This window comes from Atractosteus spatula, chromosome 14, assembly GCF_055471065.1.
Source record: "Atractosteus spatula isolate fAtrSpa1 chromosome 14, fAtrSpa1.hap1, whole genome shotgun sequence".
NCBI classification, from domain to species: Eukaryota; Metazoa; Chordata; class Actinopteri; order Semionotiformes; family Lepisosteidae; genus Atractosteus; species Atractosteus spatula.
In genome coordinates this window covers 11,378,109-11,403,324 of record NC_142719.1, presented here as the reverse complement: position 1 = coordinate 11,403,324, position 25,216 = coordinate 11,378,109, and the positions used below count along the sequence as shown (strand labels likewise).

At 42.5% G+C, this 25,216-nt stretch overlaps 1 protein-coding gene across 1 annotated transcript in view; it reads right to left on the bottom strand.

Moving 5' to 3' along the window:
- slc9a1a (solute carrier family 9 member A1a) overlaps positions 1-25,216 on the bottom strand; it is a 50,484-nt gene that overhangs the window by 5,959 nt on the left and 19,309 nt on the right. Inside the window, exons 2-11 of the mRNA XM_088932763.1 lie at positions 19,671-20,131; positions 15,851-16,101; positions 13,770-13,987; positions 11,587-11,789; positions 7,335-7,424; positions 6,200-6,270; positions 5,030-5,203; positions 3,142-3,256; positions 2,092-2,193; positions 842-914 (exon numbers count right to left, since the gene is read on the bottom strand). Coding sequence (XP_088788889.1) covers positions 842-914; positions 2,092-2,193; positions 3,142-3,256; positions 5,030-5,203; positions 6,200-6,270; positions 7,335-7,424; positions 11,587-11,789; positions 13,770-13,987; positions 15,851-16,101; positions 19,671-20,131 — 1,758 coding nt within the window. The remainder of the gene's footprint in view (positions 1-841; positions 915-2,091; positions 2,194-3,141; positions 3,257-5,029; positions 5,204-6,199; positions 6,271-7,334; positions 7,425-11,586; positions 11,790-13,769; positions 13,988-15,850; positions 16,102-19,670; positions 20,132-25,216) is intronic.

The window sequence follows — 25,216 nt, the reverse complement described above, 5'->3', positions numbered from 1 at the left end:
ACCAAGTTCCTTCAGCCTGCCCTCACACTTTCAGCTCTGAACCCGGAAATGAGTCTGCTTTGCTCCTCTCTGGATTTCTTCCGGGTTTTTCCGGATCCTTCCTGACAATGGGAAGACCACGAAGGGTGGCAATGAGTGCTCATCCCATTTTAAGCACTCTTCAGATTTTCATTAGCTTAGAAAGAAGGTACATAAATGCTCACACTGTCATTTAAACAGCTGCTATGAAGAATATAGCAGTTATTTCTGTGGTATTTACTATGTATTGTCAACAATGGATAACAGCCAGTGATGTGCTTTATTCTACACAGATTTTTTACCTTGTACCAGTGCACTGCACTTATTTTCATATAAAGCATACTATGAGAGTAGGTGGTCCAGGTTCTGTCCAGAACAGAAAGGCTCGCTACCAGTCACTGGTTCAACTCCTATCTTTCCTTAAACCCCTTAACCAATTTACTGAACCTTCTTGTACTTCCACATGTGACAAAATGGAGGCCCTGCTCTCAGATACTCTTGTGCCAATACATCACAGTCCAACTACAAGCACCTGCTAAGACGACTGAGCTAATGCAATTCCAACAGTTCATTTTTTTGTAATGTTAGGACATTTAAAGAGAGACAGGTTGGTGATCAGCACTAAACTCTTATAGAATGTGGATTCAGTGTCAGTAAAGAAGAAGAAAAAACATTTTCATCTTCTCTCACAAATAACAGATTTTGCCTTAATTGAAAATCGGTTTATGCTTAACAGCTGGGGTTGACTTCCTTAGGGCTTGGAAACTGCTGTGGAGTAAAACCTGATAACAAAACAGCCTGGCTGTGTAATCTGGAAACATACCTGAGGCCAGCCTGGCTCTGTTCATGGTAGGAGAATCTGGCTGATTAGCTGGCACAGTGAGATAATTGTTCATCTGGAACAAAAAAGACAGAGTGTTTTAGTCTATAATTTATTTAGTCTGTTTGTTTTCCTACCGGGAACAACAATAAAAGAACCCATTCAAAATATTAGACCTGATCATATATTGGCACGCAAACTGGTTAGGGAGTTTGGGAACTGCACCTGTGCTGATCAGGACCGACTGAAATACAGTTACATAAGCTGTGTGTCTGAAAACTCAAGGAACTGCATAGTGAAGGTGAAAAATACTTTCTGTCAAACCAAGAAAGTGTGGGATTTGGAATTTGTCCCGCCAGCTAAACAGCAACTCCAGTATCTGCTGCTCTTTAGTGATGTCAGTGAGAGATGCACCAATCCTCCAATTAGTGCCAACTCGCATGGCCAGAATACTCTTCTTCATTCTCACCATGCGGTACAAGAGCTATTGCTGTGAGCAGACAAACAATAATAGAAAAAAGAGTGTTCAGAAACATTTCATTAAGTCTCACATAAAATACTACAGCAGTACCATTTTATAATAACAAAATCATAAACATCGAATCAAAATCACTTTATTGCCAGTGTAGTTCTTTCTGAATATCTCTTGCTAGATGTGTGTAATAAAAAAAAGTCATCAAGTGTTCAGGCCCAGAGTCCAATGTTGGTCTCCAAATCCTCAGTTGTTAAAGGCTTGGGAAGAAAAAAAATTAGTAGACTGATCACATACTGTAATTAGAACAATTAAGAACCTGACAGCACCGACGAAAGCCAGAAAATCATCTGAAAACCAGAAGTCACTATGGCATTTGTGGACTATCCAATCAGTAATCACTCATGCTAATAAACTTGGCCAGATTTACTGCCTGGGATGAGCCAAGAGCTTCTGATCGCAAGTCTTTAAATATTCTGGCAATAAAAGTACTAAATATGTGATGGACGGAGGATCTCATTTTCCATTACAAGAGTAAAATTGAACACTGTTTAATTAATATTATCCGCCATGTTTTTAATGGATACAATCACTGAATCCCACAGCGTGGTTTACACTATGAAACAGAAGTATATTAAATCTCATGTTCTAGTTATCTTTAAAATTTTGTAAAAAAAATACTTCAACACCTATGCTACTTGAAAGATTATCAGAACATTTTAAGTAACAGAGCTTCCTAACAGTCAAACTAAATCAGACTCTGGACAGTCCTCCAACATACCCTTTTCTCCAGCTGCATGGCCCTCTGTTTCCGTATTAAAAGCTGGCTGAAGCCATCCTCATATGGGTCTGCCACCAGTGTGTGTCTGTTGTAGGACCGCAGCTGGAATGCATAACCAATACAAAGCCCTTTTACTCCTGCCCTGGCAGCAACACGCACAAACAACAAACAAAAATCACAAGAATATAGCTTGGAAACACAAGAGGCAAAATAAGCAAGGAAATGCAAAATTGCAAAGAAAATAAACAACCCTCTGGAAAAAACACACAATAAAAGAATAGAAACACAGCCAGGACCAGATAGCAATCGTATACACAATTGCAGTTTTAAGAGTTTAAGATCATTTGAAATGACCTAAAAACAAAATAGCTTCAAAAGGGACAGAAACTGCTGTGGTTATGCTGCAGGATTGTAATTGCAGTCCATTGCTTGGATTTCTAAAACAAGACCAAAAGAAAAGCAGCAGAAACACATTTAAGCTGGTTTGTTCCCAGCGTACAGGCTTTAAGACTGAGGGTTGCCCAGCTGATCTTAAGGACCTAGGAGCTGCGACAGCTGTTCTCTCAAAGTTCTGGCTGTTTAAGTTTTGATTCGGAGGATTCAGGGGAGAAATACCCTGAATAAAAAAAATCGGCACACCAGAGCTCAGAGTTTCCAAGCTGTGAGTTTTTGTGTCAGTTGTGTCAGAGCAAGTGTGGTCTGTTAGTCACTGCCCGCTTGTAAACCGAACAGCTAACTAACAGCATTCATCTGCTTACTCATTAAGGCCAAAGCGCATTAAATCACAGATCTACGGTTTTCTTTGAATAGTCCTTTTCACCCACTTAAAACAGAAAAAGGCCCCAACCTAAAAAGACTGGAATCCGCATGCAAACATGGGAATTTGCCCAAACAAAAACAAAGTAAAGAAGAAAGAACCGTTAAAGCTGACATATTGGCAGTTATGCAGTAACACTCTAAGGGAAAACGCTGGGAGGATAGAGCCCCAACACCAGCCCGACTCTGACAAAAACACCACTCCCGCTCTGTGAGGAAGGCGCCGCTTCTTACCCTTTGCCTGGTCCTTTGAAGGTTCGTCCGTAGAATTTTCCGGATCTCCTCCTCCCGTGCCTTCGAAAGCTGAGGGAGCACTCTCTCATGAACCTTCAACTTGGGCTGGATGTTTCTAGAAGCACGTACAAGAAAACAGGATAACGTCAATGCTGTGGAGCTCCTTAAAGAACTCTTTCCTTCCTTTCGAGACTCCCTGGATTAAACCAGAGAGACCCCCAGCTCCAAGATGAAGCACATAAATCTCAGGGTTTCTGAATCCTCAGAGGCACACTGTTTCAATGAGTCAAAAACACGAGGGAGAACATAAACTTTGCGTCTTTGCACTTCCTGTTAAGATAAATGGTTCTGGCAGACGACCAAGTGTCATTACAGCCAGCAGAAGGGAAGTACTTTAATTAAAGTATAGACCAATTACTACTGGTTTAGTCATACAAAAACATGCTTCTCTGCACCATGGTTACAGTATTTGATAATTAAATCAAATATTATTCATATTTCTTTGAATTATTTCCTCAGGAAGAGAGTCTTCTGGTTTTCAGTTCATGACAAATATCTTAAGCCACTTTTGACACAAAAGATTGGATTTTAATGGAGCTGATTTAAAAGGGATTTTTTGTATTACTTCTGCTAGCTTCTTACTCAAGCAGGACTAAGTGGGCGGATTTCTCATCCACTAAAGATCAGCTACACAACAGAAAAACGTCAGGGAAGCACACTAAAGAAAACGTCCTGCTTGCAAGATCTTCAGGCAACATTTGTGTGTTCAGAAATTAAGATTCTGAAAAGACGTTATCTGCCCCTGATAAGGTGGTATCTTTAACAGCCTTCAAAACGAACAAGACAACTGCCTCCTAACTGTACATGAAATACACCTTGCATTGATTTACTCTCCTCCTTTAATAAATCTATTGAACCTTTACCTTAGCATGTACTGTATAATTGCATTTCAAATGCACATTAATGGCACTGTAATCTTCTCAAGTGAGACGTTTAAAGAGGAATATGTGAAAACGACTATGCTAAAATGTGCCTAATGGCAATGTAAGTTAAAAGACAGGTATTTAACAATTCAACTTAGAAGCTATCGAAGTACAGTACAGCACAAAGAATGTGCTCTGAATAGCGCTTATTATGCTTTTGCGGAACTCAAAGTCTAAGAAAGGAAATTTACACTGGGATGCCAATTTAAACCTTTCAATGAGCTTTTTTTGTGAAATGCAGACACATTAAAATAATTGATGTACTGCAGAGACAAGCTTCAGGGATGTGTAATTTGTCCAGGGACTGAAAACCTATTTTCTCCCCTCCTAAGGTGAGCTAGCAGAACCCTGGGCAGAATTCACATATAAGAAAAAATGAACTATTCCAGTATCCATGGAGGTGATTACTGTATGAGGAGCCTGCTGTTGTAGTAAAGGGGTGTTTCTACACTTACTTGTGCAAGTTCTTTCTGTTCAGACTAGAAAAAAAAATGTAATGAAACTAGTTTTACTGCTCCTGGGTTAAACTTTAAACACATTATTCTTTCAGATTCAGGTCTGTCAACTAATGGATCACACAAAATGGGGTTTTCCGCACATCCGTGTTCTTTATAGGGTGAGCATCCCTGAAGCTGCACGCAAGGCAGAAACTGAGGTGAGGGCTTGAGGAGAAATTTCTCAAGCTTTTTGCTTCTGCCCAAAGGTGCGTCTCATTTTGTGAAAGTAACCTTCAACGTCCTAAAATGTGTAAACTGAGCGAGAAACAGAGAAAGCAGAGCTTTCCTACGTAACCAGAGATTTGGATGTTGAGCTGGAACTTGAAGACAAAAAAAGGAGAGAGGAGAAAACTCTAAGGGACAAAATGGATACTCGGGTAGGAATGAGGTCAGAGTGTGTGCCCTTACTGCATGGAGACGGTGGACACGGCCGAGGGGATTTTGGGCATCCCTCCACTCTCCACCAGCTCGATGGCCTGCTTCATCTCCATCTTGTGGTAGAAGGCGATCAGCTGGGGCTCCTTCGACCTCTCTCCCACGATCAAGCACTTCTTTATATACTTCTTATTGAAGCGGTTCAGCCTTTCAAAGACAGACACACAGTGCAAATCAGTTTGGGTGTGGTCCCGATCCACCCATGCTACCTCCTTCAGGGTTTCATGGTAGAGGTGGCACGCTCACGCACGTGAACATCAGCAAGACTGCACTGAAACCACCGTGTCGAAAGTCGTGAATCCAGTTTCAGGGCGTGACAAGTTCGGGTTTGTAAAACATGTAGTTTTGAATGATTTCTGGAGAAAACAAAAGACTGGAAGAGCTTGTGTGTTCACGCAAATTCTCCTATTTGCTTATCACAATTCAAAAGATCAATTTTTGTCCCTCCCTGAGGAGAATAAAAGCTATTTCACAGAACTGAGTGCACTCATGGAAATGACTCTGACTGCTGTGCAGAGCTGTGTAGAGAATGTGGTGAAGTGGAGTAGAATTGTGAGCAGCTCATATGTGCAAGTTAAAATGCAAAGAACATCTCATCTTCTATTTCGCCAGCCTGAAAAAAGAACTGCTGGAAGATTGTGGCACATCACTCAACTGCTTAGATTACCCTAACCAGATCCTGATCCCTGAGTACCCCTCTCTCTTGTGTCTTTCACTCAAGCTGAGCTCACCTTTAACGTTGTATATATATGGAACCCCACGCAAAATGCTGAGCTTCAGAACAAAAAGCATCTTTGTAGATTTAAAAGCATTTGGTATTAGATTGGGTTTCAAAACTAACCCCACTGAATGTTAATAAAACATATAACTAATACTTTTTTATACAAGTCTTCTTTTTATAATAGATTTTTTTAAAAGTTTAGCCCCTCCCAAGTGGCACTTCTGCTAACTCTTAGAGACTGGCTCCTGGGATAGCCCAGACGAGAATCCTGGTGCGTCTGCACTACAGGCTTAGACAGAGCACACATACTGGCTGTGCCGCTCGGGAGTCTAATTCAGATGGACTTTCCTTTGAGGTTCTGAGGGCTTTTCTTTTGAGGTTCCCTAGCTCAAACTGTGAAGAGGCAGCAAGGGCAAACATACTTGTCTTTCCAATGGTGGTGCCCATAGTGTCCACAAATGTCCTCTATCCCGGTCAAGAGGTGATCCAGGAACTGGGGAGGATGAGAACAAGAAGGGTTCAAATCCAGACAACATTTCATACTGTAGGTAACAGACTGGGACCTGTCTTATGATATATGGATATACAAGCGCTGTGCTAAAACTCCAAAAATGAACAAGGACATTTACTTTAAAAAAAAGTTGCAAAGTAAAGCTGAAGTAGGTACAGTAGATACGTCTAGGTCGAAAAACACCTGAAAAAGGCTCCACAGTCAAAACGTTGCGTCTCTTTTCTTTTCTTGGAAAGAACCTTTACCTGTTCCGTTGCAGCCTATGCATGCTGATGCAGCTACCTACTTGAGCTTCTTCAACCCATTTCTAGTACGACCCACTATGCCTTCTAGATCTCTGCATCCTCCTCCTCCTCCTCCTCCTCCTCCCTGGGCTACTTGCCCCCTTCTCTCACTAAACCAGGATTCTGTCTCTTCACAGGGATCTGTTCCAAGACCAGGTTTTCTAACTACCTCCTATTCCTTTATAGATGTCGTTGCTATAATATCATCATGACACCTGAAGAAGGCTGTTTTAAAGTTTCTATTTTAAAGCATGTCAGCAAGATAAAAAAACTTACTTTTAAGAGTCTGTTTTGGGGAAAGTAATGTGGTATGTACATCAACAAAACAATATCATGAAAATGTAACACATTTACAATATTAGAACTGTTGAAAAACTTTGAATTAGCCGTTTCATACTCTGAAACAAAAGTATTCAAGTGCAAACACCGCCAGAGTATTAAATACCAGGTTAGTGAATACAAATAACTGAAATCCTACATGTAGGCCATTACCGCAGAATGTGTCCCCCCTTTTCATTATTCTGTGTTTTACCAGACAATTAAACCACTTCTAACGATGGAAGGCAACTCGCACGAAAAGTTTAAGTGAGAGGTGTAATGCCCGTTTCATAGGAACATGTCAACAGAAGCACTTCCTGAATTTCAACTTTCAGCCATCCCACTCAAACTATGGACAAAGGCAAATTGCACAAGCGACCTACACGACATAATTACAAGAGGACTAAGTTACTTAGCTGTTGGCCAGTCAATTCAGCCTGTTACCTGGGTGTGAATCTCCTCATTGATGGATCGCTTGGTCTCCTGTTTCTTCTTTACTGCCAAGAGGTCCACCAGAGGCCGGATGGTCATTCCCTGGAACGGAAAACACAAATCTCGCTCTGTGCTATACGTTTTAAGCTGTTTGGCTTCTCTTTTCTGCAGGAGCAATGGACAAGGCTGTGCTCTGATGAGAACATGGCCACAGCAAAACCAGGCAGGGTCCCGAGAGCCAATACTGGACCCTGTTGCTAGGTTAAAAACAAACAAATATCAACATTTTCAAAAGAATAAAAGTTGTATTTTTAAGATGCTGCCATGTTTTTGTCTATATTTTTAAAAAATCAAAACATTTATTGTTTACTTCCATTTGACCACATTTTCATCTGATAACATTGTTATGGAAACAACTTATTAAATAACAATTAACATAATTATAATTAATAAAGCAATTAATTAGAAGGGAATGGATTAGAAAAAGAATGCCTGGAAGTAACTGTCAGTGATTCTGTGTTTGTCATGGCCAAACCTTTGCATGAAAGACATTTGAAAACTACTACTATGTCTGACAGAGATTTTCTATTTGAACACAATGCTATAGAATATTTTGCCCACTTCTGTAAGTAATGGAAGTACTGGATGCATTTTACATCTAATCCCATAATAATATATGCAGGCACTAAAAAGGGATTACTCCTGAATTAAGGTATGAAAGCAGTGGTAATTACAAACCAAAGAATGAAACAATAGCGCAGAAGAGAACTGGCACCATGCATTTAAACTGGTCACTCACAAATTTATTTGGTGTAACATCTATAGGTATTTATGAAGTTGGGGACATTCAACCAACTGTATGCATTACTACTGCTCACTGGAATGAATCAGGGATAGATCATGAAAATTGAGAACTTTAATATTAAACAAAATGGACTACCTAATAAGGTTATTCCAAATGATAGGCATTATCACATTTGCTTGTGCAAGTATAGCAATGAAAGCCTTTTCATGGTGCAAGCACTCCTCCTACATTCTCCATACAGATGAGCTAAAACCTGAAGCCAAAGCAGAAAAAAGAAGTCCCATCAGTCCCATTGGTACAAGACAAAATGCAGAGATAGCTGCTTTCAGAGAACCTCCGGGCTTCACAAAGCATCATCCTTGCGTGAATAATGGATATAGAAAGAATGGGCTGTATTGTAAAAGAGAAATCGAAAAGAATCGACACTAGGACTGGGCCGAACATAGGTGCTTCCGGATAGTTTCCTCAAAGGAATTTTTGCAACCACTGAATTTCCACTGAAGTCACACACCTTTAAACAACAGTTAAGTGCCAGTGTGTCTAGTATCTTCCAGGAAAATTCTTGTCAATGCTAAGCATTTCACATTCATCCAGCTTCGATCCTAAAACAAGGAGATAGATCATAATGGCTATCAAGGAAATCAGACACTTCTATATTTAACAGTGTCCTACTGAACCATTCAGAAGGGATCTTGAGCAATGAAGCTGATGGAAAAATGATGCGGGTCATCACAAGGGAACTGAAGAATTATGCTATACTGTGTCGGGAAGATTAGACTTTGCTCACTTGTCCAATATGAATTATTGAAGAACAGCAATCTTGTGCAAGAAAGGCTATTTCACCGGTGTGGAAATGAGATCACTATGAGATCAAGAGCTCGGTCACGGTCACAGGATAAATCGATGGAAGACGCTGTTAGGATTTGAATGCAGGATACGAAATCTTGGATGCAATGAATATCACCATCGTTATATGCTAGTCACTCACAGCATGTTTCTAAACGGAGAGAAGTCACTGTGGTGGTGAACTTCATTTAAAAAAAAAGACCTAAAGGAATAAATATAAATTCCAAGCACTGGCACACATCTGAAAAGGTGTGAATTAAAGCTTAAATGCAGCTTTGAAAAACAGCCACTATTCCAGTCAAATTAAGATATGAAAAGAAAACCAGATCAAAACAGATCAGTATGTAAAGATGCCTTTTGTTTTGTTTTGTTTCAGGGACTTTGAATTAAACCCCATGCGGTGGTTCTCAAACTGTGGTACGCGTACCACCCCCAGGTGGTATGCCAGATGACCCTGGAAATTCATTGTGTGCACTGAAAAACTGGGAATTAAAAATTATGTATATTTTTCATCTGTAATTTACTTAATCGGGTTCAGAAAACTTGAGATGGGTTTTCATATTTTCTATTTTAATAAAATGAGTTTATGTGTCAAATACGCAGCCTACATACATCGATACAGCGCGCACTAATACTTGAGTGTTCATACTCCTCTCGAGCTTTCAGAGACAGAGCTTAGCGCCACATTCGCCAATGGAACAGGTGACCGAAAATGAATACCTTGCAAAAATCAAGTATTATGTCATGGCTGAAAGGAACAGATGCAAAGAGTACTGACGCCAGCTCCGACAGATCATGCGCACCCGTTGAGAACGAGGAGGATTATACATCGGCTACTAGGGTTACCATTTTTGAACATCAAAAAAAGAGGACACCCTGAGAAACTTTCCTATTGCCTTATATGGGAAGGGGGTCAGGATGGAGAGGGGTTTCAATTTATCCCACGTTTTATGTTCATTGGTAAAGTAACTCTGATGATGTTTAACTGTGTGAAATGCACAAGTCCCCTCTGCTGCAATAACAGTATCCTCTGTTTTGCTTCCAGATTTGATAAAGAATCTGTTAATTTGGTTGACGAACTCTATCCTCGAATTGCCTTTTTGTGTTTGTCTGAGTCAACATGAACTTGCAAGTCAAGTACACCTTTTATCTGCCATGGAGACAAAAGTACCAGGCTTATTACACACCAAACATGCAGCTTCCCAGTCTTCTCTGCCACTTCGAAAACACGGACATTTTTAGTTCCTGCTGTGAATTTACACTTTCGCTTTAGCATTGTTTGAGGGTAGGAAAACGAGAAACAAAATAGGGAATTCAAGGGAATCTTCTACACTGCACAGACTGATTAAAGATTTTGCCGATTTTGCTCCTCATGACAATCATACACATACAGGACGAAAACTGAACGTCAACGTAGGTCGCGAAGCAAACTAAAGATGTTAAGAAAGTCTCTCTCCAACTATCTTTATAACTTTTGTTAATTATTCTTCATGGTGAAAATAATGGGATTAAAATCCCGGACATTTTTGGATATTTGAACATTCCCCCCGGAAGTGGTATAAGGATCAAAATAGAGGACATGGCTGGGAAAATCCGGATGTATGGTAACCCTATCGGCCACCGACACTAGCTCTGCTGCTGAACCTGACACAGACAGCACTGCTAGTGTTAACAAGCGTCGGGAAACGGCTACAAGGCGGTACGTACGATCCAAATAATCTAAGTGCTCACTGCTATTTGTATTATATGTGTGAGAGTATGTGTGCGCGTGCTCTCATGTTGGTCATTGAGATTTTCTGGGGTTTCTACGAGAAGATGACTTGTAGGTGGTACTTGGATGCTTTGGTTTGATCGGGGGTGGTACTTGGTCCAAAAAGTTTGAGAGGCACTGCCATAGAGAACTAAGCACACTATGCGTTTGACACCCACTGTCACCCTTGTCACCCTATGTCTGCACAGCATTCACTGACGGATATTAACAGTTGCTCAGAAAGCAATAACTTTAAAACAAGTTCTGCTCCTGAAATTCTGTGGACGTGGCACACTTATAAACCATATTGATAAATGGACTATTCTGTGACGTTACTGACCAAGAAAATGATTCTGCAGCCAGTACAGATAAAATTAGTTCATACTGCTGAAAAGACTGGACAAGTGATCCCAAGAATTCAAATAGGTCAACCTTCCAAAATCTAAGAGAACAGCACGTCTAGGGTCAATGATTGTGCAGGACCTAAACATGATTATGAGGACCAGTAATCTGTTCCAAGATATTTTAGCGGTCAGTTTCTGTATAAGGAGATTATGTCTACTTGTCTCTTTAACTCCTAATGTATTGAGAGGCTGATCCCTGGAACTGTTGCCTTTAGATAGCTCTCACTCAGAGCTTTATAAGGGGCAAACTGCTGCTGTATTAAAATGAGCAAACATGAAGCAGGCATTTCTAGGGCAGCAGATGTAACATGACAGAGGCAAACGCGGCAATATTTAGGTTGGTTAGCCTTGAGCGCTGTGCAGGGCCTGACGCGTATGCTCAAGCAGGAGGCTGATGTTCACACCTATGGCACATGAAAAATCTTACAAAGTAGAGAGTGATGCTCTTGGGGGAATTACCTGCACGAAGACGGTGAAGAAGACTACAGTAATGATGGCTGTGAGGAATATGTTCCTCATGGGGAAATGGTCCTTATCCAGCAGATATCCCAGTGAGAAGGCGATTGCTCCGCGCAGGCCGCCGTAGGCGATGATAAACTGGTCCTTGGTGGTCAGCTTGACGATCCGGAATTTGTTAATCATGAAGGTCAAGCCCACCACCCCTGGACAAGGAAAGGGCAGACTGTTAACATTTTCCAGCAGAGCACTTGTTTAGCGTTCATTACACACAAAGACAGCCCAAGATGCTGCAAACTGCCAAGTTCCAACCTTGCAATTCCTCCCCCATTATCGGATCACAAGCACTTTCACAAGAACTGTCATTGCTAAACTTGCTAATTGTTTCTTAATCTGTTTACTTCTTGCAACGCAGACTTCCCCCAACTGTTAGTAATAACAGGTGCTTACAAAGTATTTACTGTATACATTTTCTCTGCTTAACCATCAGCATTTCACAATTTACTTGTAAAACCCTGCATTGAAACCTTGTGCGATTAGATGGATGGCATTGCTGCCTCACAGCATTGGGGCCCTGGGGTCAATTCCAGACCTGGGGTGCTGTCTGCATGGGGTTTGTAAGTTCATTTGGATTTCCTCTGGGCGCTCGGAATTCCTCCCACAGTTCAGGGACATCCTGGTGGGTTAATTAGCTTCTGGAACAACTGGCCCTGGTACGAGCATGTGCATGTCTACAGTATGTCTGTGTCTTGACGGAACAGGCTCTGGCTCCCCCAAGACACGGAAGTAAATGAAGTGGTTAGAAAGTGGTTGGACGTCTAAATTCTGTTTGACTACATATACTGTAACTTGGACTTTTAAACAGATCAGAAGAAGACGGATACACCAGGATACAATTGTCAATGTTAAAAACATTTTCCTCTTAGAACTGAAAATTGCCAGTCAAGCAAATAAGCGGGAACGTTGATATTCAGCACTGTCCTAGTGTGCTGAACCCAGCGTGTAAAGTGCCTCTTCTCAGTCTTCAAATGTACTTCTTCTAAACTATCGCTTGTGCCCTCTGATGAGCATCAGTGTAATTCCCGAAGAAGTCCCTCAGGATGATTTTAAAGGATTTTCAGTACTTGAATCAAGTCCCCTCACTATCTCCCTTGCATCAGGCTTTAAAAGAGTAATTCCCTTTAACCTAACTGTACAGTACACGACAGTCCTTGAAGTCTACAAATTCACAGTCCTACTGCTTCTGTTCTAATGGCATTCCAAAGTAGCACATATTGCTATTGTTAGTAACTTTAACAATTGCACAACATGCAAAGTGAACCAATAACCCTGCTAATACAAGTTCCAGATAATTCCTGTTTCTGAAGTTAGATTTCATAAAGCCAACCTTTGAAAGAGGGTTTCACAACCCCAGTCAAATTCATGATCTAGGAATGAGGATAATGAAGTTCTGCCAGAACACTGGCGTTCTCTTCAAATGAATAAGCTGCTACATTAGATCTTTGGGAGTGATCAAGCAATAAACATTTATTGTTTGTACAATGCAGGGTGACTACAATAATGTCAGTTATATGTCATTTACTAGTACTTACAGTAACTATCCTACAATAGATGTATCAGAAGTATTTAATTATAGTCTGAGTAGAATTCAATTACTGCTATATTGGTAAGCAGAAGAATATTTACTAATACAACAATTACACCATTATTACATGTTCATACTCCTGACAAACAACTGTCCCTGACCAATGAACAGGAGGATTAATTCCAAATCATAATGAATTCAATACTCCTGGATTTGTCGTTGCAGCCAATTTTGCAATCAGACTAAGAGGGCGTTTCAATAAATGAGGGGCAACAAGACTGTGGGAACCATTTGAACCTGAGCAGCACAGCTGATAATTTGCCAGAGGACAAAAGCTGTTGGTTCAGTGATCCAGGATGCTGCTGTGATGAGCAGATCAGAACCACAACCCAACCTGGTCTCAGTGGTCCACACTGCTGCCATGATTTACAGGTCAGAACTAAATATCAACTTTGTCCCAGTGGTCCAGATGGCTGCTGTGATGAGCAGGTCAGAATCAAGAATCAACCCAATAGAAGTACAGTATAGTCACTGGAAACTGTTCAAATTGCTGTGCAAATTTTTTCTCCAGGATCCCTCCCACCTGGCTCAAGAGTCTTACCCAGGACTCGGGACACCAGACACAGGACGATGGTCACGGTGACGAAGGTCCAGTTCCACTGGTGTGGCCCGGCCACAGTGGACACTCCCAGGAAGATGAAAATCAGAGTCTCGCTGACACTGCTCCACATCTTCAGGAAGTATTTGATGGTGGTGTGGGATTTGTGCGAGATGTTGGCCTCAACGTAGGGTCGCATCACCACTCCGCAAGCTATCAACCTAAAACAACAAACTGGTGTCAACACGAAGACTCTTCCCAGGCAGATGGAACTTGGCAAGAGGTGGTTTCAAACGCTTATTACGGACTAGCATTTTGTATGGCACCTGCTGCACCTTAAGGAAAGATGACACAGATAGAGACCCCATGACAATTACAGCGATTTCTAATGCTAAAGACTGTTCAATGGTCACAGTATGACAGCATGTCTGCTTTGTAATAGAAGGATGGTGTTTGCCTAAGAGATTTGTGAAAGACTGACATTTGGTCCAGACATCTAAACATGTGAGGGGTTTGAGCCACTGGTAACCACTCAAACACAGATAAGCCCTCTCAAACTGCATGTGACTTACATTTTGATTAAAGGCTGACCAATCTAAGCACTGCCTCCACACCCAATAGTTGATAATTATAACTTTTAAAAAGGCTTTGGGGGTTTGTAATTTTTGGAAATACTCCATACATGATCATTATTTCTCTGGTCATGAAATAAACTGTGCTTTCCCCCCCACAACCACAAGGACAGCTGTAGTCAGATATTAAGATTTGACTTCTTTGTGAAAGAGAAGCCCAAAAATTTCTTAGTCCCATACTGGGTCAGTTTGAGACAGAGTGTAACCAAACTGACAATGGACACAAGACAGGATATGTACTCGACTGGGCTTCAGTCTGACTTAGGCACACACACATTTGGGTGACAATTTAGACACAGCAAGTCTTTGGACTGTGCAAACAAACTGGAGCACCCAGAAAAAGTACTGTTCTTTTGACAGGAGATACCTAACATTCTGTCCTGTGTGTTCACTTAAAATGTACAGATTACTATTGTCGAACATTGATCATGCGTTTTTACAACTTATAATGTCAGTAACAGGAAATGATGTCAAAACCAAATCAAACATGGATGGTTTCAGAATGTGAACGATGCCCATACCGATACAGGACATACTCCGCTTCACTAGCAAGTCTGTCACACACCGCAAATTATTTTATTTACTTCACCATGATAAGCATTCAAATAATTACATTTAAAGTTAAGAGCACATTTCTTTTTAAATCTTCAAAGGTTTGAATGTAGCTGTTTAGTTGTTACTAAGCATAGAAGCACCCTGTGATAATGAAAATGTGTTCAAGGTGAAAATGTACTAAAAAGACTTTACTCAGCATTGAAAAGCAGATACCGAGCATGATGATCATTCAGTTTTTTCTAATGCACTTCAGGGTATATTGCGGTATTTGACTGTGTGACAGTAGACTGGGAGTGAATGCAGAAGAGAGAAAACTGCATGATGGTTAGAATTTTCAGTTATTAAAGTTACAATTTTTGATTCTCTGTTCTATCCAAACTGCACTGCAGGCTACAGGAGCTCTAGAACTACAGCAGGGCACGGCTCTGCTGCCTCAGCTTTCTTCACGCCTGGAAACTCCAGGAGCTCTAGAACTACAGCAGGGCACGGCTCTGCTGCCTCAGCTTTCTTCACGCCTGGAAACTCCAGGAGCTCTAGAACTACAGCAGGGCACGGCTCTGCTGCCTCAGCTTTCTTCACGCCTGGAAACTCCAGGAGCTCTAGAACTACAGCAGGGCACGGCTCTGCTGCCTCAGCTTTCTTCACGCCTGGAAACTCCAGGAGCTCTAGAACTACAGCAGGGCACGGCTCTGCTGCCTCAGCTTTCTTCACGCCTGGAAACTCCAGGAGCTCTAGAACTACAGCAGGGCACGGCTCTGCTGCCTCAGCTTTCTTCACGCCTGGAAACTCCAGGAGCTCTAGAACTACAGCAGGGCACGGCTCTGCTGCCTCAGCTTTCTTCATACCTGAAAGCTGCACTGCAAGGGGACAGGATGTTGTGGAAGAGGAGAAACTCACGCCATGATGCCGGAGAGATGGAAAACCTCGGCGGACAGGTAGGCCATGTAGCTGTAGAGGAAAACGAAGAGGGGCTCGATGACGCGGGTGTGGGAGGTGAAGCGCGAGGTGAAGGCCGCCAGGATGCCGTAGACCGCGCCCACGAAGATGCCACCCAGCGCCACCACCAGGAAGCACACGACCCCCAGGAAGACATCCAGGAATGTCACTGTGCCCACTCCAGCGTACTCCTCGAAAAGGTGGTACAGCACCTGCACAGAGGATTCAAGAACAGAGCGTCTGAGACCGACATGGAGATAATGGCACAGGCTGAGCAAATGGACACTTCAAATCGACTATGGTATTCTGCTCTGTGGAGTTCTTGGCAGATGTTCCTTTAGGTTGGCAGCACGCTGAGAACATCAAGAAGGATCATTCATCTGCTCAAATCTCATTTCTTTCTGCATCACTGGACTTGCACACTTGCACTGTGAGCTGTGATGAGCTGTTTGTGCAGTCTTTCAGAGTCCCGAGATCTTCTCCTGGAGCCAAGCTATCCGCAATTTTGGGAACACGGCAACATGGGATCTTATTTGCTTAATTAACGCATGAAACACATCTGCGTGGAAGTACTTGATTTCACTATACTTGGTGTTGCTCATTTGCTCAGATGTTTCAATTTTTGTCCGCTACCTCCATTTGTCCTGTAAACAAAGCTGTACTGATAATACATTAGCAAAATGCTGGCAGGTATTGCAGCCATGTTTCATACTGTTGTACTAACAACACTAACCTTGCCTAGAGGATTAGAGGTACTTTGTTCACAATGAACAGACAAGGTCAAAACTCTTTGCATCACCTTCGAGGCCTAGCTGTTGTGACCATTTGGGAAGACATAAATCAAAGTGTTCGTGGGACAGAATACCCGTCATTTTAATGTCACCTAACTCTTTGTAGTTGATATTTCTTCACAGAGAATCTTTTAATAAGAAAAAAAGATACTGGATATGAAGATCAGCAGATTATCTTCAGTGGAAGTAGTTACAGAGCTTAGGGGTTAAAGAACAGGAAAGCCATGTGACAGTGACAAGTGCACTAGGGTAAAGAAGTGTTCCTATTCCACAATATATTCCACTCCTTACTTGATGTAACACACAATACAAGAAAATAATGCATCTTCAGAACATATCTGCCGCAAACAGATTTATGCCGTTGTCAGAGTAAACATTTTAATTCAAAGTTGATACTACTTATGATTGCATCTGTATAGTACTTTCCTTCTTAAAGCTCTTTACATATAGGAGGAGGCCCAGTTCATTTAATAATGAAATGCAGCAACTATAGTGGGCCAGCAGCCCCACTCCACAGAAGATTGCTTCACTGGTTGAGATAAGAGGGCAACTTTACGAAGACCAGATTGTGCCAGTGCAGAGCAGAATACAGCCACACCCTTACTCTGCCAAACAACGTCTTTGAATCCTTAGTGCTCGGGTTGTCAGAAGTTAGATTTAATTCATCCCACAGAACAGCAGTTGGGTTTTGCCCATTAATTGGACATTTATGTTGATATTTTAACAGAATACAGTGAGTGGTATCCCGTTATGATTTTGAAACAAAATCTCCACACACAGGGATAAAAGCATATAATTAGTTCAAATGTAAAAGGCACTGAACGCGTCTCATTTTCTAATATATGGAAGAGTATGAGGTCAAGCTGCAAATGGCACTTACCAGTCACAGTTTAACATACAACTTCGATGCCAATTTATTTAGTTTTATTAAAAACTTTTTAATTTTGTGCTGGTCTCCATTTTTTCTGCTTGTCTAACAGCGATAGGCTGCAATTCGAGTAAAAATGCCCAGAAGAAAGAGACGATCAACAGCCTTAAGCCATGAGAGAGAAGTGGTGAATGAGGGCTGATACAGCAGTTTCCAGTGCACTCATCTGACCGGGTCTGTTACCAGTTTCACAGAGGAAATACAACTGGCACGTGCCACCTCCACCGGGTCTGTTACCAGTTTCACAGAGGAAATACAACTGGCACGTGCCACCTCCTTGCAAAGATGCAGTATGCACTATACTGGTTATGTACCAGAACCAGCTCCAGTCTCATGAGAGAAATGTACCAGAACCACCATTCTCAAAGGTAGGATTGACAATGGAGCACACAGCCCACTTTCACATTGGGCACATGGGAATTTTAAGCCTGGGCACCTGGTAGCCATGCCAAAATCTAACAAGTCACTCAGCTACTCTACCCCAGGCTATATTCTTCCACAAAAACATACACATTGAACACAATTCGGACCTTACATTGGAATCTATTAGATGAATTGTAAGAAAGGTAGTAGTGGCACAGTTGAGCAGTGGTCATCATTGCTGCCTCACAGCAGTAGGGCCGTGGGATCAATTCCTGGGTGCTGTCTGTATGGAGTTTGTATGTTCTTCCAGTATTCATGTGAGTTTCCTCAAGGTGCTCTGGTTTCCTCCCGCAGTACAAAGACAAACTGGTAGGTTAACTGGCTTCTGGGAAAATTGGCCCTGGTGTGAGTGTGTGTGTGTGTGTTTGTGTCTGTCTGCCCTGTGATGGACTGGCGTCCTGTCTTGTGCCCATTGCTTGCTGGGATAGGGTCCAGCACCCCCCAACCCTGAATTGTTAGAAGTGGTTAGAAAATGTATGGATGGAAGAAAAGGAACTCACTTTTGGTAGGTACGTTTTCCATAAGCAAAGTTAGAAAATCTCTTTTCAATTTACTGCATGGATACTATAATAAAAAATATTTCTTAAGGCAGGATTAAGGTTTTAAGACAGCTTAACAAATCGCTTCAGCTTAATGTGGTGCAGAAGTAACAGGGTATATTTTCCAAAAGAACACTGTCAAACTGCCAGTCCCTGTGGAGCTGTGTATCTTATATTCTTCAAGAGAAAAGAACATTACAGGTGGTGAGATTAGGGATGGACACTCACTAAAACAGTCTCTTCTATGGACTGGAACTCCAGCGAGACAATGCCAATAGGCTGAAACGATCTCTTTCTTTTATGCCGAGTCATATGAGTGACAGCCAATTACAGACTTTTCAGCCTCCCAGAAGACAAGTCTCTCCAAACCGCGGGATCGCAAATTGAAAATAGATTTTTCCCCGGAGCTACAATAACAGTCAGGCCCTCTGAAATTCAGGACAGCAGGCTTGTAAGCGAGATGAAGTGAAACACAGAACTTAAGCTGAACCCTGAAAAACAGATTAAATGACAGTGGCAATATGTTTATGAGGGGGACTAATCTGAGATTTTAGCAATCTCCTGGTGTAGGCAGCAGAATACCAATTCAGCCTGTGTGGGGAAGACGGATAAAAAAAAAGTTTAAATGGGCAAGAAAATATATAAAAAGTAGGCACTAATTTAAGGTAAATTATTCTTATATAGTCGCTTTTAGAAACAATGGTAGTGGAAAGTTTGTTCCTGGCATCCACAAATCAATGTCTTGAAGAAAATCAAGTAGAAAATATTATCCTATCATCATCTCCTATCTCCTTTCCCAATCACTGTGCAATCTAGTAAATTTATCCTCTTAAGCGCCCTCTGTGATTAAGTTCTAGAATTTTCTTGGCCACATGTTGTAACAAACATGGAGCACATGTGGAGACCACAAAAATTGGAGGTAAGAAACATGACAGAACCCATTCAGGAAGTCAGCAAAAAAACAAACTTTCTTCCTTTCAAGAAATGGAACTACAGGGCTGTCAGCAATCTCGAAGCAACTACTTGCCTGCAGGAGTATGAACGCAGAAAGGGAACAGAGCAGCACCTTCATGGTGACCCGTTGCTAAGCAACAGCTTACCACAGTGACGGCGTCGTTAAGCAGGGACTCTCCGAACACCAGGATGTGAAGCAGCTCATTGATGTGGATCTCCTCGAACACGGCCAGCACAGCTACCGGGTCCACGGCCGAGATGATCGCCCCGAACAGCAGGTTGGGCAGCAGCCCGATGCCCTCCAGGCCTGACCCCTCGATCTGGCACACGACGTACAGCAGGCCCCCCACGAAGAAGGAGTTCCACAGGGTGGCGATGACCGCAAACATCAGGATGGTGCCGATGTTCTCCGTGAAGGGGCGGATGGGCAGGAAGTAGCCGGCGTCCAGGATGATGGGCGGCAGCAGGAACAGGAAGAAGACCTGGGAGTCCAGCACGGGAGGACTCTCCCCCACCACCTTGATCAGGCCGCCCACCAGCAGGCCCACCACGATCAGCAGGCAGCTCTCGGGCACAATCGACGACAGGCGGGGGATCAGATGGAATCCTGGGACAAAAGTGAAGCGGGACATTACATATACTGCACACAGCCAGCACTACAATACTACTGGACCACACTGTCTTCACTGGATAATACATTACTACTGAACCACATTGATCTTTAGCAAAAGGTATGTTAAGACAGAATAACGCTGACTTTTTTTTTACCTGCTACGGCAACTCATTTCCTTCTACAAGGTGTTAAGGGTAGAAGTTGACATATAGCAAAAGGACAGAACAAACACTAACAGTGTGAAACATACTTCTTTCTGGGCCCGTACTCTATATAAGACATGGGAAACCCCTTTTATTGTCCCATCTGGGATATTTGATTTGGAGGCAGGTAAAGGACATAAATGTATTGTTTACTGTGTTAACACAACATGAACCTATTAACAAGTAAAAGCAACATGTATGATGAGAGAGAAAATATATAATAAAAACAATCATTTGTCCAAATTAAGCAGTCGATTGGACTGGCCTCCCTGATAAAGGTTCTCTAAGTTTGCACTGGGCTTACAATCACTAAGTCTGAAGAGAAGACCTTTTTCAAAAGTGTCAAGATGGAAGTGATGAGCGGATACAATTACAAAAACACCACCAGGCTTCCTTAATAAGGTTCTGTCTGCAGCCCTGAGTATCAGCTGTCCCACTCCCTACTGTCTGCTCTCTGACTGCTGACTGCCTGGTGTGTGCTGGCCTGAAGCCACACCGCTGTGCACTTGGGCGTCACCTCAACTTCCTGTATAACAGAACTTCCCGATCCTTTTTTTTTCCTCCGACCCGAATAGAAGTGTGTGGTCGGACCCCTGCTCCAATAAACCTTTAAATGGGAAGGACAGGCCTGTTTCATTCAGGCAGGGAGGCTGAGAGTACCACTCTGTGCTAAGAGCTACATTTTCACCTGAAGGTTTTATTAAGACTGTTTGGTATATAAAGTGGCTCACCGTGATAGCTAGTGAGGGGTTGCTATGGAGCAAGACTTTGTGTCATGTGTCCATAAGATGTGGCTAAATAAAGTCTCGGTTGCACAATATTTTGTTGTCCTTCATGGATTTCAACTGCTAAGTCCTCACAAGACATCTGTTTCGAGGACGGCCTAGCAGACTCCTCTTAAGTTTGAGAAGCATCATCCGGACATGTACATGTTTCAGCTCTGTGCCTTTTACTGCCCCCACTGGATATAAACCATTACTGCATTTACAGTATGCAATAACACATACTGCTTAAATGCAAAAACAACATGCTGTGTGCTGCATTCTCTCAAGGATAGAGGCCTCAGGAAATCAATATCATTTTGGTACATCCTGGTAGATCACAGGACCTTGTTTTTGTCTGGTCTTTAAAGAGTCTTATTGTTAAATGTGGGTTTTGTAATTCATTATTCAACACACAAAAATAGAAGAACAGAAGACTACAGTACGCACTCAGACTTCTAGGCACATTTGTGGGCCATTACTGCCTGTAACCATTCCAAAAATTGTACAGGAAAAAAAAAATACGCAGAGCATAATTCACCCCACAGTTACCTTAGGTTGATGAAATGTTAAGGCGAGACGAAATAAAGCAAAAACAATAATTCGCTCTGGTGAAATTCATCTAAATGAGCTCTGTGCTGACATGCTATGGTGGGCTTCTGCATGTCACCCCCAGGTCCTGAATGCTTCTTGAGAATGAAGAAATAACTGCATCGTAACCTGATCTTCTCTAAGTGAGACCTTTTCAATAATTACTCTTGAATACCTAGAGGGCATTTCATCAGAAGAATGATCTCGATTTCCATTTGTTGAATGGAAACGAAGACATTCTCATGTATTTTCTAACTGCTTTCTCTACTTCAGGGTAACAGGGGAGCTGCAGTCTATCCCAGCAAGCAGGGGGTGCAAGGTGGGGTACACCCTGGATTGGTCGGCAGTCCATCACAGGGCAGAGACGCAGACACTCTCATCCCACAGCCAATTTTGGCAGAAGCCAGTTAACCAACCTGCTTGTCTTTGGACTGTGGGAGGAAACCGGAACATGTGAAGGAAACCCAAATGAACATGCAAACTCCACACAGACAGCACCCTGAGAATGGAACCCAGGGCCACAGCGCTGCGAGACAGCAACGCTAACCACTGCATGACCACGCGGTCCCAAAGCAAATTATTTCCAGCCTATTATTAGTCACGTTAACATTCAAACAAAGAAAATGCACATTGCTCCAAGTTTCTTGACACTGTGCTCGTTCTGGTGGTACACATGCTGCATGAATAAAACAGTGTGTTTTCTGCTGCATTTACAGCACACACGCCAGCTACTGTAAAGTCTGCCGCTTCCCAAAGGCAGGGCGTTGCAGACAGGCAGGGAAAACATATGAAAAAATCTCAGGTGCCGACACATTATATCTTTTTGACAACGTGGGGAAGCAATACAAAACTCACACAGAAAGAAAAATAGGACATATACAGGTGTAGCAATTTTAATATTACTGAATACTGTGTACAAGTTGGGTTTCGATGATCTGAGAAAAAGATATTGCTGCTCTAGAACCAGGCCAGAGAAAAGACCAAATAAATTCATGGACTCAAAAGCATGTCCTACACTGATGGGTTAAAAGAACTTAATGTTTCCAGTCTTGAACAGACAAGACTACGAGGGGACCCGATTCAAGTATTCAAAATCCTCAAATGCACAGAACAAAAAAAACAAATGGCTTCTTTAGAATGATGAGCCAGCGAACACAAGTGGAAACTACAGTGAAGGATATTTATAACTGACAACAGGAGACCCTTTATTACACAAAGGGTGGTGGGAGTATGGAGCAAGCTGCCCAGTCATGTCGTTGATTGTTTTTTTTTCAGGGCCATTGGCACATCCAGTTTGACCATTCATATACAGTCTTATGTTCCCCACTGTCAACGAATTGAGTTATTTCATTTGAGAATAATGTTCAGTTATAACTTGTCTGCATTCCTCGCTAGATAAAAAGGAAGAGGAGAAGTAGAAGGCCTAGATTAACAAAATTCTTAAAAATGCCAAATGGAGATATTTAAATGAGAAAGAATCAAGAAACAGAAATCAAGAGACAGAAAACAAGGGGAAAAACATCACCACAATTCCAGAGCAGTCCTGAAATGCTGATTGACTTAATTAATGCACTCCTGTGGAAAGGATGGTTTTGGCTGTGATAACAAATGGAACCTAATCAGACACCAGAGGCCTAAAGAGTATCAGATGTCTCCCTTCTAGCCGTTAGACACTATCAGCATAAAAGCGAAAGAGATGGGGTTTCTGAAGTTCACACATTTTTGCTGCCAGACCAATCATAAAAGGTCTTCCAAAAGGAGAAACAAGAATCCCCTGCTCGAACTGAGGTACAAAAATCTTTTTCCCCCCACTTGAAAGTCCCAACGTGAAACTCAGAAATCCACAATTCTTTTTTCTTTCCAGATACGGTATACCCTAGAAGGCTTCATTTTCCAATATTCCACGATGACCGACCAACAACACCACACAGTTGGCTTTTAAAACACGTCCAGGGAGGCCAGGAAGTGAAACCCACATGGAAACCAGCTGACGATGAGGTGACTGCCCGCTGACCAGTGCGTCTCACAGCGATGTGTGCTCTACGTCCTTCTTACACACAGGACTTTGTACTTCACACAATCCTCGCCAAAAAAATTAAAAATATAACATTCTCTAAAAAAAGATCAATTTAAGGCAAGGTAATAAGGGGTGTTAATAAGAGAGCCATAAAAAGATATTTATAATCCTGAAATGCAGTGCTAAAGTGAACCCAAGGACACATTCGGTGTTTAATTGCATAACTTCATTAAATTCTCACTGACATTCATTTTTCTACAGTAATGCTATGCACTTACGGCAACATAGGATGAGTATAAATGAGAAATGCAGTGAACTTCAAATCTTATTTAGTGAGAGAAGCAAGAAAGAGGCCCAGGGAGGAAGAGAAGGTATGACAAAGAGATCTAGAAAAAGATTTGGAGGAAGGCATAGTGGGTCGCAGCAGCTGTAGGCAGTAGTAGTTCAGGTGGGCAGCTGCGTCAGCATGCATAGGCTGCAAAGGAACAAGTAATACAGTAGATTTATTCCATGCTGGAAAAAAAGAAGAAAGAGAACACAACGTTTCGGCCGTGGAGCCTTCTTCAGGTGAAAGCCTACAGCTGCTGCGACCCACTATGCCTTCCTCCAAATCTTTTTCTAGATCTCTTCGTCATACCTTCAAATCTTATGATGAAGAGGACGACAGCAAACGACCAGCGTCTCAACTGTTTGCCTGAACTGACGAGGCGGTTCTTCCCCGCCGGCCGGCACTACCACACAGTCCCGAGAGCTGATTTTTCTCCACACACCGCTAAGGCACAGTGTCGCCCTCGCAGTCACAGCTTGCCATGGCGATGACAACACTTGGCCGCAGTACTGTATGTAAACAGATAGAGTGCAGTGATAACACGGAGTGTCAGAGCACTCTGTTTATCATCAACTGTGGTGAACCTGTATGGGGCGTCTGGCTGTCGATTCGTTCTGCGGCTGGCTGCAGAAAGCACTTGAGGCCCCAGGGCGCTGTTGTCGGAGCCGTCTCGGGCAGACGCCTTGTACTGTGCACATCTTCACGCGCTGTGGACACTGACAGTGCTGCAGGCTTCAAGGCCAAACGAGCTGCACAAACCTTCACCCTAAAGAGCTTCTTGACCACGGAGTACGACTGTAGTAACTAACAACTTGGCAAATCATTCCTTCCACGCCTGTCGTAACTGTCACGCCAGCTGGGGCGGATTAGAGCAGAACTCGACTAAAATGGTCATTTTTTACAGTTGCCGTTTCATCCGACTTCTCTGAAAGCCTGGAGGGTATGACAGTTGATCTCCCGCTACCTGCCTCCTTTGGAAGCATAACGGCGTGAGTCTCCTGGGATGAAGGGACCTACTAAATCGAGGGAGAAGGGGAAAAAGGAAGAAATGCACAAAGTCACCCGTGGCGGCAAAACGCAGAGCCATTCAGGGAAAAAGAGAGGCAGCTCATTTTGAGCAGATGGACAACACCCTGGGAGCTTCATCTCCTCCGAACGGAGGCAGGGGCTGGATCCAAG